This window comes from Littorina saxatilis, linkage group LG16 (assembly GCF_037325665.1).
Source record: "Littorina saxatilis isolate snail1 linkage group LG16, US_GU_Lsax_2.0, whole genome shotgun sequence".
Classification (NCBI taxonomy): Eukaryota; Metazoa; Mollusca; class Gastropoda; order Littorinimorpha; family Littorinidae; genus Littorina; species Littorina saxatilis.
Window position 1 is genome coordinate 42,683,090 of NC_090260.1, and position 19,514 is coordinate 42,702,603.

Genomic DNA, 19,514 nt, shown 5'->3' on the forward strand with positions numbered 1-19,514 from the left:
AAAACTGGTACATAGGGTGGGTGGGCGTATACAAGGTAGTTTACGGTAATATCATGTTAACCATCAATTTAAAAAAAAACTCATTCTCGCCTAAAATTAATTTTTTAAATCAATTTTGATATTACAACGTACTCTTTTGCACACGAAGAAAATAAACAAAAACAAACAAAATTAATGACAAAGAGTAAAACAAAAAAAAGTAAGGCCTGATGGCGATTCGAACTCGACTCAATCGCGCATCAGGCGAATTCGATAACCGTTCGGCTACGGAATCAGACTCCAAATTCTCGCCACTGTAATGCATTAAACAAGACGCAAGCACGCTTTTGCAACACGCCGTTATGATCGAGCATCGGTTGAAATCTTTCGTGAGCAGAAGCTCGTATTTGACCGCAATGCATCGGTGCTTAAATGACACCAATGTGTGTCCATGAGGGACATAAATCTACGAACAATATTTGAACAAGATTTATTCGAACTTGACGGTTTTATTGGACAGTGTTGGTGAAGTTACTGACAGGTAGCGACTTTACAGGAGGGGGAGGGGTCCTCTAACTTTACAGCTCGGAGACAACCCGGTAAGGACTTACCGGTGTTTCATAAATAACACTTAGCAGTTGGCGGACTTATTGAGTTTTACAGGCCAGTATATGAGTTGCAGCTTTTTCAAGAATAAATCTTGTTCAAATATTGTTTGTAGAGAGGAGCAAGCATGAGGAATCTCCTATTCTAAAAATAACCAATTCTGGTAGCTGCCGACCTTCCGCCAGACACACATTAATACCGGGGGAAAATAAATAATTACTGGGCAGTAAAAATAAATACCGGGCGGTAGTTAAACGACAGTTTGACTTTAAAGGACACAATTTTGCAGCTTTTTCAAGAATACGAGCCCAGATGACACCAAATTGCACCATTTGGGTTATTTGGAGAAAAACATTTCCGGGAGGGGGGTTTCATGCCCCCGAACAAGTAAAACACACCTTTTCCACAAACATTTACCGTGAAATACATTTTCAAGCCTGATCCGTTTCTGATGGTCACTTTTGTCCCATGATTGTACTGTACATAGTTTTTAATGTATGCGTTTAGCACGCGCGTGAGTGCGTATGTTTGTGATAATGAATTATTGTGCAATTTGTTTTATGTGGTGCGCGTGTGTGCCCATGCGTGTGTTTGTGATAATGTTTTATTGAGTAATGTGTTACTGATATGTGTGTGATTGCACGTTAAATAATGTTATGTTGTCATCATGTAGTTGTTTGATTGTACAGCGCTTTGAGCAGGGTCAAGTTAAACCCTGGATATCAATCAATCAATGAGGCTTATATCGCGCATATTCCGTGGGTACAGTTCTAGGCGCTCTGCAGTGATGCCGTGTGAGATGAAATTTTATACGGCCAGTAGATTGCAGCCATTCCGGCGCATATTTACCTTTCACGGCCTATTATTCCAAGTCACACGGGTATTTTTGCTAGGAAAGACCCTTTTGTCAATCGTGGGATCTTTAACCTGCACACCCAATATATGCACTATAGAAATATTATGCGCTTCGCGCCGTCGACTTTGCTATTACTTAAACATTTTCAGCCTTTTTTACTTTTTTCAATTCCCATGCCTGACGCACACACAACAAAACAAAACAACATGGCTGTTACTTGTGTCATTCGGTTTATCATCGTCTGCATGTTATTGTTTTTGTCCTGTTTCAATAAAGTGCAATACATGTACTTTTACAACCAAAGTGTAAATGTTAAGATGTTTACATAATGTGTGAAGGATGATGCAGTTAAATGTAAATTAACAAGTCAGCAAAGTTCAATATCCAAGCATGAAACCCGCACACAATTTCCAAACATCATGCTTTCCTTTCTGACACATGATTCCATCTTTCTTTCTTTATTTGGTGTTTAACGTCGTTTTCAACCACGAAGGTTATAATCGCGACGAGGGAAAGGGGGGAGATGGGATAGGGGAAAGGGGGGAGATGGGATAGAGCCACTTGTTAAGTGTTTCTTGTTCACAAAAGCACTAATCAAAAAATTGCTCCAGGGGCTTGCAACGTAGTACAATATTATGACCTTACTGGGAGAATGCAAGTTTCCAGTACAAAGGACTAAACATTTCTTACATACAGCTTGACTAAAATCTTTACAAACATTGACTATATTCTATACAAGAACCACTTAACAAGGGTAAAAAGTGAAGAATTTTATGGGTGAGAAAAGGAAAGTAAAAGGACTTTGGGGGGGCAGAAATAGAGAAGAAACAAGAAAAAGATCCTAATTAGATTCACGGCATCGAGAGTGATGCGACCTTCTCTCAGAAGTTAGCAGAGAAGGCTCCCCCATCCACCACCCGGGGGACGCGCCTATACGCCAATTAGGGGGCGCGAAGACATGATTCCATCTTTCTTTCTTTCTTTATTTGGTGTTTAACGTCGTTTTCAACCATTCAAGGTTGTATCGCGACGGGGGAAGGGGGGAGATCTTTCTTTCTTTCTTTCTTTCTTTAATTGGTGTTTAACGTCGTTTTCAACCATTCAAGATTATATCGCGACGGGGAAAAGGGGGAGATGGGATAGAGCCACTTGTCAATTGTTCACAAAAGCACTAATCAAAAATTTGCTCCAGGGGATTACAACGTAGTACAATATATACTGTTCAAAAAAAGAAACGCATAGCTTGTAATATTTGGTTAATTTAGTTGTATGGCTACAAGGATATCCACCAAACTGCAGAAAATGTTTATCTGGTCGTCGACCTTTCGTCCATTGCCACAAGTGAGCTCTGCACGTGACGCATGCGTTATCAGTGGCTACAATGTCAAAATTGCTCATTTGGCATGACCACTCGTCATGCTTCAGTGTAATCTCGTGAAACTCGGGGAATATTGAGCTCTCACCATGTCTTCCAAAACCCATAAAAGCGGATTGTTCGCCACAAAGAAATCAGACGACAATTCAGCGACGAAAGATGGCCCGATTGAGCAGAGAAAACCGCCAAATTGCATTGGGTCGTTTACAAGCAGGCCAAATTCAAAGTGCAATCACCAGGCACTTCCACGTTTCCCAGAGCACCATCAGTAGACTGTGGGTCAGGTTTCAAGCCACTGGCTCCGTTGCTGACTTGCCACGAGCGGGAAGACCAAGGGCGACAACTGCTGCTCACGACCGCTTCATACGGCTCCGCCACCTCCGGAATCGTTTCCTGTCAGCCTCATCTTCTGTCCAGGCTCTCCCCGGGCCACACCGATTATCGGACCAGACCGTGCGGAACCGCCTGCATAAAGCTGGTTTGAGAGCTCGCAGACCTCACAGAGGAGCTGTCCTCACCCGCCGCCATCGCCAGAACCGAGTGCAGTGGGGCAACCAGCACCTTCGCTGGACCGTCCGGAATCACTGGAGACACGTGTGGTTCAGCGACGAGTCCTACTTCCTGCTCCAGCGACATGATGGTCGGAGGAGGGTCTACCGGAGAGTAAACGAACGTTACGCGCCCAACTGTGTGGATGAGGCACCCGTTCATGGTGGTGGAGGCGTCAAGGTGTGGGGGGCGATCAATACCGCTGGAAGGAGCACCCTGGTGCACGTCCAAGGGCGCACAACTGCCCAGCGATACGTGGAGGAAATTCTGCGCCCACACGCCCTTCCTCTTCTGGCTGACCAGGATGCCATATTCCAGCAGGACAACGCTCGCCCGCACACAGCACGACTCACCACCCAGTTCCTCACCGACCACCATGTCCAGGTGCTTCCCTGGCCATCCATGTCGCCAGACATGAACCCGATAGAACACCTCTGGGATGAATTGGACAGACGTGTGCGCAGGCGAGAAGAAGCGCTGGCAAATCACCGCGATCTATTGTAGGCACTTCAGGAGGAGTGGGACACCATCCCACAGCAAGATATCCGGCATCTGATCCAGTCCATGCCCAGAAGGTGCCGGGCAGTTGTTGCTGCTCAAGGCAGTCACACCCCTTACTGACTTGACAGCCTCGGCACCCAATCGTATTGATTGACTGATTGATTTGAAGATGCAAATGAACTGTGTGTGCATTCAACTGTGTCCATACCAAATTTCAAACAAATAATCTAAATATTGGATTTTCTGTTAATTTTTTCGAAAAATAAAACAAATTTGGCAAGTAGCAACTATGCGTTTCTTTTTTTGAACAGTATATTACCTTACTGGGAGAATGCAAGTTTCCAGTACAAAGGACTTAACATTTCTTACATACTGCTTGACTAAAATCTTTACAAAAATTGACTATATTCTATACAAGAAACACTTAACAAGGGTAAAAGGAGAAACAGAATCCGTTAGTCGTCTCTTACGACATGCTGGGGAGCATCGGGTAAATTCTTTCTCGTCCCAACCAATATGGGACTCCCCCTAACCCGCGGGGGGAGCTTTTTCTCCCCTGTATGTGTTAACATGTGTTGCTTCAAATAAGAAGACAGTTTCAAACTAGCATCACTCAGTACACTCAAACGTTTTCTCTCCCGTATGTGTTGACATGTGTTGCTTCAAATGACCTGGGCTCGTATTCTTGAAACAGCTGCAACTCATATACCGGCCTGTAAAACCACTTCCGCTCGATAAGTCCGCTATTCATGAAACTCCGGTAAAGACTTACCCGGGTGTCTCCGAGCTGTAAAGTTAGAGGACCCATCCCCATCCTCTAAAACCGTCAATTTTGAATAAATCTTGTTGAAATATTGTTTGTAGATTTATGTCCCTCATGGACACACATTGGTGTCATTTTAAGCACCAATGCATTGCGGAAAAATACGAGATACCGCTCGCCAAAGATTTCAACCGATGCTCGATCATTCCGGCTTGTTGTGAAAGCGTGCTAGCGTCTTCTTTAATGCATTACAGTGTCCGATTATTTTCAAGTTTGTTTGTTTGTTTATTTGTTGCTTAACGTCCAGCCGACTACGCAGAGCCATATCAGGACGAGGAAGGGGGGGGGATGAAGGGGGCCACTTGTCAAGCGATTCCTGTTTACAAATGCACTAACCCATTACTTGTGTCCCAGCAGGCTTTAGTAAATTAATACCTACTGGAAGATTACCAGTTTCCAGTATGTTAAAATAGGCTTAACCTATCTCAGGCATGGGAATTGAAAATTGTAAAAAAGGCGGAAAATTTATAACTGAAGACGCGAAGCGTCAAGTCGACGGCGCGAAGCGCTTAGCCTTACTAGGGGGGTCCGGGGGCATGCCCCCCCGGAAAAAAATTTTCTCCAAAGAACCAAGATGGTGCAATCTGGTGTCATCTGAGCTCCAAGTTTGCCATTAAATTCTGTTTTTAGAATCAGAGCTTTTAGTACAAAAATGTACCAATTTTTGCTTTTTTTAAGAAAAAAATATATACATGTATTATATGGTTTAAATTTGTAAAAAAATTGATCTGTTGAGACAAACAGGAAAATGTAGCTTGTAACACAATCTGTGCAATCTGGTTTACTTTCAAACATAAAAGTTCAATAACTGAGGCGGGCGGTAGCAGTGCGTGAACAAAGTACGGAAAGTTTTCGCGGGCTTTTCCGCAAAGGCCAAAGTAACCGGTGCTTTTTTTGTGTGCCTCCCCCCTTTATTTTTTCGGCGGACACTTTTGCATTTTCGGCGGAACAAAACAAAAATTCGGCGGAAATCCGCCGTTCGGCGGACAATTCCCATGCCTGCTATCTACTGCTGGACTTACATCAGAACACTAACAGATTAAACTATACATGAATCGCGAGACAAGCGGCAAGAGAAGAGATTTTTGGAAAAAATACAGGTGAATGAGCAAGAAGGCAGAAAAAAGAAAAGAATTCATGAAGAAAAAGAGAGCATGACAGGAAAGAGGAACCAAAAATCTACCTAACAGCAAACTAGAAAGCTCCTGCGGTTCCAAAAACAGGAGGGGCCTTTAATTTCATAACCGCAGTGCCCCACTGCGGGATTATTTTCAAGTGATTCCGTGGTCGAACGGTTCTCTCGTTCGCCTGATGCGTGATTGAGTCGAGTTCAAATCTCCATCTGCCCGTAATTATTTTTTTACTTTTTGGCATTTGTTTATTTTTGTTTATGTTCTTCATGTGCAAAAGAGTACGTTATAATAGCAAAATTGATTTAAAAAAAATAATTTTAGGCTGGAATGGGTTGTTTTTTTTAATCTTTGGTTAACATATTAGTTTATTGATAAAATTTGTTAACTTAAACATGTAAACATTTGATTACAAAAATTAAATAAATAACCATGAAGAAGGATGCTTCCCGCTTAAAAAAAACAAAGGTGAGAGAGAAAAAAAACACCTAAAATGCGGTAGCAGCCACCTGCATGCAACTGAGATTAAAAACAAAAACCAAAAAAATAAATAAAAAGGGTCTCCCCGTGTTTTTATTTCATTCAGTTTGTTTGGGTAGTTGCTATTGACTTTGAAACTGACACGCTGGCTAAAAAGCTGCAACATTGTGTCCTTCAAAATCAAACTGTCGTTTAACTACCGCCCGGTATTTATTTTTACTGCCGAGTAATTATTTATTTTCCCCCGGTATTCATGTGTGTCTAGCGGAAGGTCGGCAGCTACCAGTTGGTTATTTTTAGAATTGAAGATTCCCGATGCTTGCTCTTCTCTGCGCACGCGTTACCGGCGTTTTCGCCGGCGTGTCAGTTTCAAAGTCAATAGCAACAACCCAAACAAACTGAATGAAATAAAAACACGGGGAGATTTTATTATTTTTTTTTTTATAAACCTCAGTTGCATGCAGGTGTACATGGTATAGTACCTAGTAAACGCCCACCCCCCAGTTTTGACCAGTGGACTAGTAGACAAGAAAAATAAATGAAGATTATTCAGTCTGCTGTTATTGTTGTTTTTCAATTGTTTCCTTTCCTTAGACATGCTTCTGGGATTGGACAGAAAAAGGTTTCTGGAGTGGCTAGAGAATCGCAATACATTTTTGACTGGGAGGAAAAAGAAGAAACGAAAGCTTCATCTTTGGTTTAAACATAAGTTTATTTCAACAAATGTTACAATCATGACATGTATACAAAAGACACAGGTAACAGCAACAAGCTAGAAGCTTATAGTGGTGTTCCTGCATTGATATTATAACGTAAGGCGGTAACGGCTGAACAATTTGTCTAAATAAACCAAATTGGAAATCCAAAGCATTATCATTATAATCATCCTCATCTCATTAATAATCCAAAATTATCATAACATAATAAACGTTGCATAATCATTATAAAGAAAGACAGTAAGAGGAAGGAAGGGGGGGGGGGAAGAAAAGGAATAACAAGTCGCGTAAGGCGAAAATACAATATTTAGTCAAGTAGCTGCCATTTTTCAGCAAGACCGTATACTCGTAGCATCGTCAGTCCACCGCTCATGGCAAAGGCAGTGAAATTGACAAGAAGAGCGGGGTAGTAGTTGCGCTAAGAAGGATAGCACGCTTTTCTGTACCTCTCTTTGTTTTAACTTTCTGAGCGTGTTTTTAATCCAAACAGGAACCGACAAGGAATAAGATGAAAGTGTTTTTAAATTGATTTGGACAACTTAATTTTGATAATAATTTTTATATATTTAATTTTCAGAGCTTGTTTTTAATCCGAATATAACATATTTATATGTTTTTGGAATCAGCAAATGATGGAGAATAAGATAAACGTAAATTTGGATCGTTTTATAATTATTTTTTTTTTTTTACAATTTCCAAAGACATTAATTAATTTTTAAGCCACCAAGCTGAAATGCAATACCGAACCCCGGGCTTCGTCGAAGTTTACTTGACCAAAATTTCAACCAATTTGGTTGAAAAATGAGGGCGTGACAGTGCCACCTCAACTTTCACGAAAAGCCAGATATGACGTCATCAAAGACATTTATCAAAAAAATGAAAAAAACGCATGGGGATTTCATACCCAGGAACTCTCATGTCAAATTTCATAAAGATCGGTCCAGTAGTTTAGTCTGAATCGCTCTACACACACACACACACGCACGCACACACACACGCACATACACCACGACCCTCGTTTCGATTCCCCCTCGATGTTAAAATATTTAGTCAAAACTTGACTAAATATAAAAAGAAGAGTAGGAGTTGTGCAGAAATTAAAGTTGTTGTCCGGCTTGTGGAGCATTGATTCTGGTTTGCCCAAAGCGGCCTGAACGTTCAATGAACGAGTGTACTCTGGGAAAAATGTTCCTGTTCAAATCTAGAGAATACTGTCTGTCTCCATTTAGAAGGTGGGGGAGGTGAATACTGTGGTTAGGGAGGGTATGTATGGTTTCTTGCGAGAGAGAGAGAGGGGGGGGGGGGGGTAGTTTTGTGCAATAACGCATCCTTTGAACACTTCTATGACAAATGACCAAAATATCGTTTTTCTAGCTAAGGACCCGCTCCTGCCAAGGGTATAGTACCTAGTAAACGCCCACCCCCCACTTTTGGGCAAAACTGGTACATAGGGCGGGTGGGCGTATACAAGGTAGTTGACGGTAATATCATGTTAATCATTAATTTAAAAAAAAACCACTCATTCTCGCCTAAAATTAATTTTTTAAATCAATTTTGATATTACAACGTACTCTTTTGCACACGAAGAAAATAAACAAAAACAAACAAAATTAATGACAGAGTAAAAAAGAAAAAAAGTAAGGCCTGATGGCGATTCGAACTCTACTCAATCGCGCATCAGGCGAATTCGATAACCGTTCGGCTACGGAATCAGACACCGAATTCTCGCCACTGTAATGCATTAAACAAGACGCAAGCACGCTTTCGCAACACGCCGTTATGATCGAGCATCGGTTGAAATCTTTCGCGAGCAGAAGCTCGTACTTGACCGCAATGCATCAGTGCTTAAAATGACACCAATGTGTGTCCATGAGGGACATACATCCATGAACAATATTTGAACAAGATTTATTCGAACTTGACGGTTTTAATGGACAGTGTTGGTGAAGTTACTGACAGGTAGCGACTTTACAGGAGGGGGAGGGGTGTTTCATAAATAACACGTAGCAGTTGGTGGACTTATTGAGTTTTACAGGCCAGTATATGAGTTGCAGCTTTTTCAAGAATAAATCTTGTTCAAATATTGTTTGTAGAGAGGAGCAAGCATGAGGAATCTCCTATTCTAAAAATAACCAATATGGTAGCTGCCGACCTTCCGCCAGACACATTAATACCGGGGGAAAATAAATAATTACTGGGCAGTAAGTAGAGGTTACATGCCGAGTCTCAGTGATTATTAAAAATAATGGTCGAAGTTAGCGGATCATGAAAAATGCGAGCTTCAGCGAGCTTTTTCATGACCGCGAACTGAGACCATTATTTTTAATAATCACTGAGACGAGGTGTGTAACCTCTTTATTCCCCCTTTCTTCAGTTATTCAAAGAAAACAGGAGTTTTTGTGCGAAAGTTTCATCGAATCCGAATCACTCAACCAGTCAACCTGCGCAGGCGATCGATTAATGCGCGGTTGTATAGTTCCGTGCAAATCATTCCATTCTGTTAACACTTCTTGTCAGTTTCCCTGTTTTAGACTAAAATCAAGTACACAGATATTCTGTTGTGGCGGTAAAGGCAGATATTGTGTGTTCTGTTTATGATTTAGTATCGCTAAAGATAATGTTCTTTCGTCAAATGGGACTAGCAGACGAACTTTTGCACCCGTGTTCCAACGTTAATTACTGTATGAAGTTCAGTTTTTGGGGGAAAATAGTGTATGAAACCGCTTTATGTTGTTTAAATTGATGAGATGTGTGCATTTGGTTGCGTGTGATCTGTTTATAAAATGAAATATTGTTGAAAACTGACCGTCGGATTGCAGTCAGTGTTGTCGAAGAAACTGCGTTAAAAGAAGGGGAACTACTCTTGTCGGCAAGAGTATGAGTTACTTGCCTTGGGAATTTGCTTGTGATGAACGGTGTGTGCACAGCAGATCTATATTCAGAAAACAACCGAACTCATGGATTTTATATGGAGATTCATGTGTTCAGGCCTGTAGTTGTTAATTTAAATGCGGTATGTTTGTATTGTTTGCTCCAGAGATGTATATTTCGTACGTATAGAGCGTTTTGAACTTTTCAGTCGCAAAAGTAGTACCAAAACAGAACAGCTTCTCAACCCATTGCACTATCGAGGATTCAGGCTGTTGCTGGCTCGTTATTTGTTTGGTTGCTGGGTCATTATCGAAAAATAACTAGCTCTACAAGTTTACAGAGGTAAAGAAGCAGAGGGGGGAATAAAAATAAATACCGGGCGGTAGTTAAACGACAGTTTGACTTTAAAGGACACAAGGTTGCAGCTTTTTCAAGAATACGAGCCCTGACCGTAAAAACCTGGCACCACACTCATTGCATGCATGCTTTTTCTCCCCTGTATGTGTTAACATGTGTCCCTTCAAACAACACTCATTGCATGCATGGTTTTTCTCTCCTGTATGTTTTAACATGTGTTGCTTCAAATGACCAGACTGAAAAAACCTGGCACCACACTCATTGCATGCATGCTTTTTCTCCCCTGTATGTGTAAACATATGTTGCTTCAAATAAGAAGACAGTTTGAAACTCGCATCACACTCAGTACACTCATACTTTTTGTTCGTTTCCTTAACGCCCAGCCGACCACGAAGGGCCATATCAGGGCGGTGCTGCTTTGACATATAACGTGCGCCACACACAAGACAGAAGTCGCAGCACAGGCTTCATGTTTCACCCAGTCACATTATTCTGACACCGGACCAACCAGTCCTAGCACTAACCCCATAATGCCAGACGCCAGGCGGAGCAGCCACTAGATTGCCAATTTTAAAGTCTTAGGTATGACCCGGCCGGGATACTTTTTCTTTCCCGTATGTGTTGACATGTGTCGCTTCAAATGAACCGACCGTAAAAACCTGGCACCACACTCATTGCATGCATGCTTTTTCTCCCCTGTATGTGTTAACATGTGTTGCTTCAAATTAGAAGACAGTTTGAAACTAGCATCACACTCAGTACACTCATACTTTTTCTCTCCCGTATGTGTTAACATGTGTTGCTTCAAATGACCAGGCCGTAAAAACCTGGCACCACACTCATTGCATGCATGCTTTTTCTCCCCTGTATGTGTTAACATGTGTTGCTTCAAATGACAAAGCCGTAAAAACCTGGCACCACACTCATTGCATGCATGCTTTTTCTCCCCTGTATGTGTTAACATGTGTTGCTTCAAGTCACCAGACCGTAAAAACTTGGTACCACACTCATTGCATAAATGCATTTTCTCCCCTGTATGTGTTAACATGTGTCGCCTCAAATAAGAAGACAGTTTTAAAATAGCATCACACTCAGTACACTCATACTTTTTCTCTCTCGTATGAGTTGACATGTGTCGCTTCAACTCACCAGACCGTGAAAACATGGCACTACACTCATTGCATGCATGCTTTTTTTCCCCTGTATGTGTTAACATGTGTCGCTTCAAATCACCAGACCGTGAAAACATGGCACTACACTCATTGCATGCATGCTTTTTTTCCCCTGTATGTGTTAACATGTGTCGCTTCAAAGAAGAAGACAGTTTGAAACTAGCATCACACTCAGTACACTCATATTTTTTCTCCCCTGTATGTGTTAACATGTGTTGCTTCAAAGGACCAGACCGTAAAAACCTGGCACCACACTCATTGCATGCATGCTTTTTCTCCCCTGTATGTGTTGTAATCACAACCTGCTGATTCTTGTGACCTGAACACGGGAATGTGGTGTCAAACATTGGAACTGGATCTGGTTCACGTCTCTCATTTAGTTCTAATCTACCCATGCTTTGAGTTTCTGTTATCCATCTCCCTTGTTTCAGCCAGGTATCACAATGTGTGTTCACTGCAGTCTGTGTTTTCGGTGTCTGTATCTCTTGGTTTAGCCAGGTATCGCTATGAGTGTCGACTGCAGTCTGTGTTTCTGGTGTCTCTATCTCTTGTTTCAGCCAGGTATCGCTATGAGTGTCGACTGCAGTCTGTGTTTCTGGTGTCTCTATCTCTTGTTTCAGCCAGGTATCGCTATGAGTGTCGACTACAGTCTGTGTTTCTGGTGTCTGTATCTCTTGTTTCAGCCAGATATCACTGTGAGTGTTGACTGCAGTCTGTGTTTCTAGTGTTTGTATTTCTTGTTTCAGCCAAGTATGACTGCAATTATCGACTGCAGTCTGTATTTCTGGTGACTGAATCTCTGGTTTGAGCCAGGCATCGCTGTGCCCATTAACTGCAGCTTTTCCGTCCAATGACTGCACTGTAGTCATGGTAGCTGTGTTGACTGCAGCTTTTCCATCCAATGACTGCACTGTAGGCATGGTAGCTGTGTTGACTGCAGCTGTTCCGCCTAATGACTGCACTGTAGGCATGGTAGCTGTGTTGACTGCAGCCTTTCCGCCCAACGACTGCACTGCAGTCATGGTAGCTGTTTTGACCTCCCTGTCCGGCACTGAAAGAAATGCAAGTGATGTAGGTGATGCAAATTAGTATCTACAGAGACTGTAGAGTACACCGAGACGCTTCATACGGCGCTGAAAATTAAAACAGGAAGCCCTGTGGCGCCACCACGCGGAAACATGTAAAAACCTACTTTCGCTTTCCACAACATTCTTTTTCTTTATTTGGTGTTTAACATCGTTTTCAACCACGAAGGTTATATCGCGACGAGGGAAAGGGGGGAGATGGGCTAGAGCCACATGTCAATTGTTTCTTGTTCACAAAAGCACAAATCAAATATTTGCTCCAGGGGCTTGCAACGTAGTACAATGTATTACCTTACTGGGAGAATGCAACTCTCCAGTACAAAGGACTTAACATTTCTTACATACTGCTTGACTAAAAATCTTTACAAAAATTGACTATATTCTATACAAGAAACACTTAACAAGGGTAAAAAGAGAAACATAATCCGTTAGTCTTATGACATGCTGGGGAGCATAGGGTCAATTCTTCCCCCTAACTCGCGGGGGGGGGGGGGGTTTCCACAGCAGTAGCGATATCGTGCAGCACAACCATAGCCGCACCATAAAGAAAACACAGTGGGGCATGGTCTTTGTGTGTGTGTGTGTGTGTGTGTGTGTGTGTGTGTGTGTGTAGATATGTAACTGATTCAAAGAGAGAGAGAGAGAGAGAGAGAGAGAGAGAGAGAGAGAGAGAGAGAGAGAGAGAGAGAGAGAGAGAGAGAGAGAGAGAGAGAGAGAGAGAGAGAGAGAGAGAGAGAGAGAGAGAGAGCTTTCTGAACAAGAAAGAAGAAATAAAACAATCATCGATCGATCAAGATTCTTTAATTAAAGTCAGCTTGGTCACAAGAATGTTGTTTAAGTTGCTGTAGTTTACAGTTTTCCTTACATGATAATTTCTTAGTTCCGTGCAATTGACTACCCATATCAGTTTCGAGGTGCTGGGACGACGCAAAGTTGACTGAATGCCTTAGTTACCGATTTAACCGGGAACTCTTTTGTTAACGATTTATTCCTGACAATATTTTCTCAGGCTTAACTGACCATGTATCTATATCTATATACGACTTGTGTGTGTCTGTGTGTGTTCGCGGTGCTGGGACGACACAAAGTTGACTGAATGCCTTAGTTACCGATTTAACCGGGAACTCTTTTGTTAACGATTTATTCCTGACAATATTTTCTCAGGCTTAACTGACCATGTATCTATATCTATATACGACTTGTGTGTGTCTGTGTGTGTTCGCGATGCACGGCCAAAGTTCTCGATGGATCTGCTTCAAATTTTGTGGGCATATTCAGGTAGACCCCGGACACAACCTCATCAATGAGAATTTTCAACACATGACATGCTCTCAGCGCGCAGCGCTGAACCGATTTTGATTTTTCTGTACATCCACTTCATCCATTTTCCAGTAATTCTTCCTTAACTTCTCCAGTGTTTTGCACGTTTATCTCCCTTCCTTCATGTGGCGTCAATCCATATTCCCGTTACTATTTTTAGAAGGTCACTGTCCACAACGCTTTTATCCCGGCGAAGCCGGATATTCCCGTTACTATTTTTAGATGGTCACTGTCTACAACGCTTTCATCCCGGCGAAGCCGGATATTCCCGTTACTATTTTTAGAAGGTTACTGTCCACAACGCTTTCATCCTGGCGAAGCCGGGTATTTCTGTACTTTTTCCCGGCTCACCGACTAGCGGACCCACCATAGTCCCATCCGATTCGAACCTAGCCTTAAGTCAGCAGTCGTTTTCGACAGCTGCGCTTCCGGTGTTTACCGGAAGCATAGGTCCACCGGCTAGTGGACAGGTCGCAGTCCCATCCGGTTTGGATTTTGGGCTGGCCTACGGGCATAACGGCTTCCGGCCTCAGTCCGTGTAGCAGTCGTTTCAGCCACTGGCTGCCTCGTCTGTCGCACTTCCGGTTCTGACTGGAAATGTTGTTCCTCTCACTGACGGTTACGTACGTTAGTCGGGGTTTTGGAACAACGACTGGCCTACGGGCATCCAGGCTTTCAGCCTCAGCATGTGCAACAGTCATTCCACCCGTCCGCGGTGTTGGCTACTGCACTCTCTGTTCTTGTGGCTTCGGACTTCGACAAATCCTACCTTCATCCTCATCCTAGGCATTAGATGAGGCAGGACGATTTCCGTTTGGCTGGGTTTCCGTCTTCCGGTTATCCCGGTCACCCTTTTGCCACAAGCAACTATGACTACGGTCTTTGTCCGTCTGTCTCCGCGTCTGACTCCGTCTTGCGATGGTGAGCAGACGCGTTCTGGTTTTTTGTCCAAGCTTAAGGTTGTACTTGAGTTGGAGGTGGAAGTAACATCCAGATATTTTTCTGAGGGTGCATTGACTTCGGAGGCTTCCGCTTCGGTTGCCCCGTTGGTAATGGATAACTTCCGGATTTCGAAGGAGCAGGACTCCTATTTCCGGATTGAGGAGTCACCCTCTGTGGCTTACCACCTCTCTCAGGTTTGGCCTAGCCCTCTCCTGCCGGCAGAGGGTTAGCTAATGTTCCGGTTTCTTTGCTGTTGGCTCATAGCCCAGCACCTGAATCGGCAGACGAAACTTTTGTTCCTTTCACCGACGATTACTTGTGTTCGTCGGGGAGTTCGGAACAACGGCTGGCCTACGGGCATCACGGCTTTCAGCCTCAGCCTGTGCATTGGTTGTCCTGCCCATCCGCCATGTCGACTAATGCACTATTGGTTCCTGTGGCTTCGAATTTTGACTCTTCCTCTCTTCACCCTCAGCCTAGGCATGAGGTGAGACAGGTCGACTTCCGTTTGGTCGGGTTTCCGTCTTCCGGTTATCCCGTTCACCCTTCTGACACAGGCAACTATAACTACGGCTTTGCCTGTTGGTCTCCGCGTCTGACTGTCAGCCTTTTCAGCAATGAACAGACGCATTCTGGTTTTTCGGCCAAACTCAGAGAGACATTTGATTTGGCTGCGAAAGTAACTTCCAGATATTTCCTGAGGACACTTCGTCTTTGGAGGCTTCTGACAGGTTGGCTTCCCGGTTTCCGGGTATGCCGACCAGACTTTCTTTGATTTCTGTTTTGGCTTTTGATACGCAGTCAATTGCCTACAAGCAGTCTGACGTACGGGCACTACGGCTTTCAGCCATTTTGTTCATGCGTCACCAGTCACACCAGGCTTCGGCCACTGTGATTTCTGCACTTTCGGTTGCTGACACACAACCGGAGGTCGCTGCTTCCTTGTACTAGCTCCCTCTGCTTACGCAAGGACTGGTAGAGGATAATGTGCAGCCAGTTGGGTTTCCGATTTCCGGCCCACGCCGTTGTGGCAAGCAGCTTCCTCCAACCATCTTCGCCGACTGAGGCAGGAAGTGGTAGAGGATTATTCCGTCGGGTGGTTCTGGTTTCCTGTTCCTCCGACCGTTTCTCTTTAAAAGAAAACAACGTTTTGGGGACAATTGTTCGTCCCATTATTTGTCGTTTCCTGCCGCTACACAGGATTGCTATGAATCTGATCAGCATTCTACTTAGGTTAGAACGCAGATAAACACATTCCTTAATCCAAGTAGCAAGAAGGTCATTCACGACAGCTGTCGGCCACCGGGTGCACTCCTTCTTTATGTCCTCACAAGGAATTTGTTCGGACTTTTTTTATAACTTCTTCCGGTGACAAGAAGTAATTAAAGTCAGTCTGAGGGCAGGACTGCCGGTTACGGCACCCTTCTCAAACATACTCGACGGGTAACGACGTTCAAGATTAATCAATCAATCAATCAATCAATGAGGCTTATATCGCGCATATTCCGTGGGTACAGTTCTAGGCGCTCTGCAGTGATGCCGTGTGAGATGAAATTTTATACGGCCAGTAATTGCAGCCATTGATAAAGCCATGTTCATTCATAGGCGTTTTTCTGTCACAACCCATGAGTACAATGAGTCCTTGTCTTTGTTAGTGTCACAAAGATGTGAGTAGCATATTCGTGATGTGAAACCACGTCGTGTTTTTAACCTCCCTAAATATTGAAGGGCGACGTGTATGTGACCGGAGAGCGTTATCCACGTGTTCCGTGTGTTGCACGAAAAAAGTGAAGTAATGAAAATGAAAATGAAAATGAAAAAAACCCTAGTTTGAGATGAGCTGTGTTTACGAGTATGAGACATGTAGCTGGTCTTGGTTTGATACCCTCACAACGCTGTAGAGGCTCGACCGAGCAAGGTGTCTTAGCGGGTGTCAGATTTGTCGAGGACAAACTCACTCTCACTGATTTACTATGTTGTACAGTATTGACGTTTGATTACATAGTTCAAATGTAAAGGTTAGTGTATACAAAGAGCACTAAATTCTAGTGTGAAGTTTTAAGAGAATTCTGGCTGTGATTGTATCACTACCTCTTTGCAGACGACACACAACTCCAACAAGCATGCAAGCCTACAGAAATCCAAGCGGTGACGCACACTCTCCAAAACTGCACTTCAGATATTAAATCATGGATGACAAACAATATGCTCAAGTTAAATGATGACAAGACTGAATTTCTTCTTTTCTCTGGAGCTTCCTGTTCGACCACTTCCCTTCCAGCCTCCATCACAGTAGGTTCTAGTGACATTTCTCTCTCTGATAGTGCTAGGAATCTTGGGTTCATCATGGACTCCCACCTCTCAATGAAACAACACATCAAAAAAGTCTGTCAGACATGTTACTTTGAGATCAGAAGAATAGGTTCCATAAGAAAATTTCTCACTGTTGATGCCACTAAAACTCTCGTTACATCCTGCATTCTGTCCAGATTAGATTACTGCAACTCCCTTCTCATAGGCTGCCCTGACTCCACTCTCCAACCCTTGCAAAAAGTACAACACTCTGCTGCACGTCTCATTTTCAGAGCACAGCATCGACAACCCTGCACTCCTCTCATGAAAGAACTTCACTGGCTTCCTGTATCTGAACGTATTAGGTATAAAGCTGCCTGCTTCTGCTACAATATCATCTCTGAATCGGCACCTGCCTATCTTTCTGAACTGGTCTCTCTCTACACTCCCTCTCGCACCCTTCGTTCTTCTGATGATGCTCGACTTCTCTGTCAAGGTCGCTTTAAACGCAAGGCTCATGGCTTCCGCACGTTTTCGTATTATGGACCTCAGTTATGGAATTCACTCCCCTTTCAATTACGTCACTCTCCATCCATTTCATCTTTTAAGTCCAATTTGAAAACTCACTTGTTCCAACAACACTACGGATAGTTCCTTAGTATAGAGTCTGGGGATGTGAGATGTGCATGATGTGTTGTTTGAATCTGACAGTGATTGTATGATTTTTGTATACATGTATTGTTGTCCCGCGCTTTGAACTTTTGATAAGGCGCTTTATAAATGCCCGTTATTATTATTATTTATTATTAAGAGAATGTTGTATTAAGACTTGGGTTAATTCTTTAAAAGTTTCCATGAGGGGTGTTCCATGGCGTGTACGAGGGTGGGACCTTACACGGAAGCGCGTGGAGCGATGGTGGGGAACAAGGGACCACATCGACGCAGATGGCTAGACGGGGGAGTCTCCATCGTTACCGGTCGTAGAGACGACGGTTATTTTTGCTAATGGCGGAAGTGTTTCTCGGGGAGAAACGTGAAAGGTGTGTGTTGGCATCTACAAGGATAGTTTCTGGGAATTCATCATTTACGGGATTCAGCGACACAGGGTTGTGCAAATGACGACATGCAGTGAGCCGTGATACGAACTCGTGAGTGACTGTCAGCACCTTATCTTGTACGTTAATCTATCTTTGAGAAAGTATCTTTATACTGTGTATTTACATGCATTGAGTGAAAGCTATAAGATTGTATGAACTGTGTGTTTTCAAGAAGTTAATTCGTATTGTTGTTTAAAGTGAAGATTTGTGTTGATTTTGTTGAGGATTAATAAGTCTGTATCCTCCCAAATTCTGTGTTTGAAGTGTGTAGTGTGAAGAGTGAAGAGTCAGTTTAATTAGATAGGGCATAACACGTATACATAAAAATAACTCCATTATTTCACACAAAACGCACTTCTTGACAGTTAGACTCGGACTCTAACGCAGGATAACAGTACTGCGTCACACTCTCGGTCATGCTTGGGTAGGCACTCGAAGCAGGTCATGCACCAACAGTAGCCTACTTTGGCTAACCGAATTGGAACAGGCTGTGCTTCACAGCCTCGGTTCATAGGGAGGTGAGCGTTTCTTAAAGTTTAAGGAACTTCAGGAACGCTTGTGCTCTCTCATGATCTTTTCCTCACCGAGAAGGACTCTGGTATCATGTACTCAGGAGTCACTCTCGTTTATCGTGAGGAGATTGGTCACGCCTCTCTCGAGCTGACGTCTATCTCCTAGGCCCTTCGGGCCTCACACCATCCCAAGGTTTCACATACTTTAGCAAGATGTTCTTACGGTCACCTGGAGAGTTCATCTTACTCAGTTCTGAGTGGACAACCTTTGGCACTGATCGTTCCATGTTCGGCACTACAGCAAGCTCCCACTAGGACGCTTGCTTTCATCCTATGTCGATTGCTATTCATATCTTCTTGCTAGTGAAATTACGTTCAGACCTTTCCCGCTAGCGCTTAAGCCACTTTGGGATTCATCCTCTCAAGACTAATTCAGGTCTATTCCAATTCAAAGCTGGTCTAACACATGACAAGTCAGTGGTTGGACCCTAACTGGATTACTCAGGGCATTGGTCTTGTCCGATCACGGAAGTTAAACAACTTCGAGCTCGGTTAGTCCTAGGATGGGTGACCGCTGGGGACACCTAGTGCAGTGTTTTCCGATAGGCACTTAACCAGCCGGTTGTGTTCTGTTTTCAGGGCGCCCTCTTTCGCGGCGCCCTTAACACTTTCGCGACAGGACGTGAATAAATCAGTAACAGCGCTGACACGCCCATGGACGGGACGCGCATTTTTCAGTATTAGTCATACAAGGTACAAGACTCGTGATTGCTTCCCGGTTTTTGAAGATTGCAATAAATTGAGTTGTTTCCCTTGATACAAATGGTTTCCTCTTCCGGCTTGATCAAATT

At 43.3% G+C, this 19,514-nt stretch overlaps 1 protein-coding gene across 1 annotated transcript; it reads right to left on the bottom strand.

The window, feature by feature from the left end:
* Window positions 1-1,654: 1,654 nt before the first annotated feature.
* LOC138949655 (zinc finger protein 436-like) lies at window positions 1,655-11,630 on the bottom strand. The gene has a single exon (XM_070321449.1). It carries the CDS (start codon window positions 11,625-11,627, stop codon window positions 10,800-10,802), a length of 828 nt encoding a protein of 275 aa, XP_070177550.1. The 5' UTR covers window positions 11,628-11,630; the 3' UTR covers window positions 1,655-10,799.
* Between the last annotated feature and the right edge of the window lie 7,884 nt (window positions 11,631-19,514).

Bases quoted from the DNA above. Each gene is read 5' to 3' on its own strand.
- LOC138949655 (XM_070321449.1), bottom strand. From the start codon at position 11,627: ATGTTAACACATACAGGGGAGAAAAAATATGAGTGTACTGAGTGTGAT.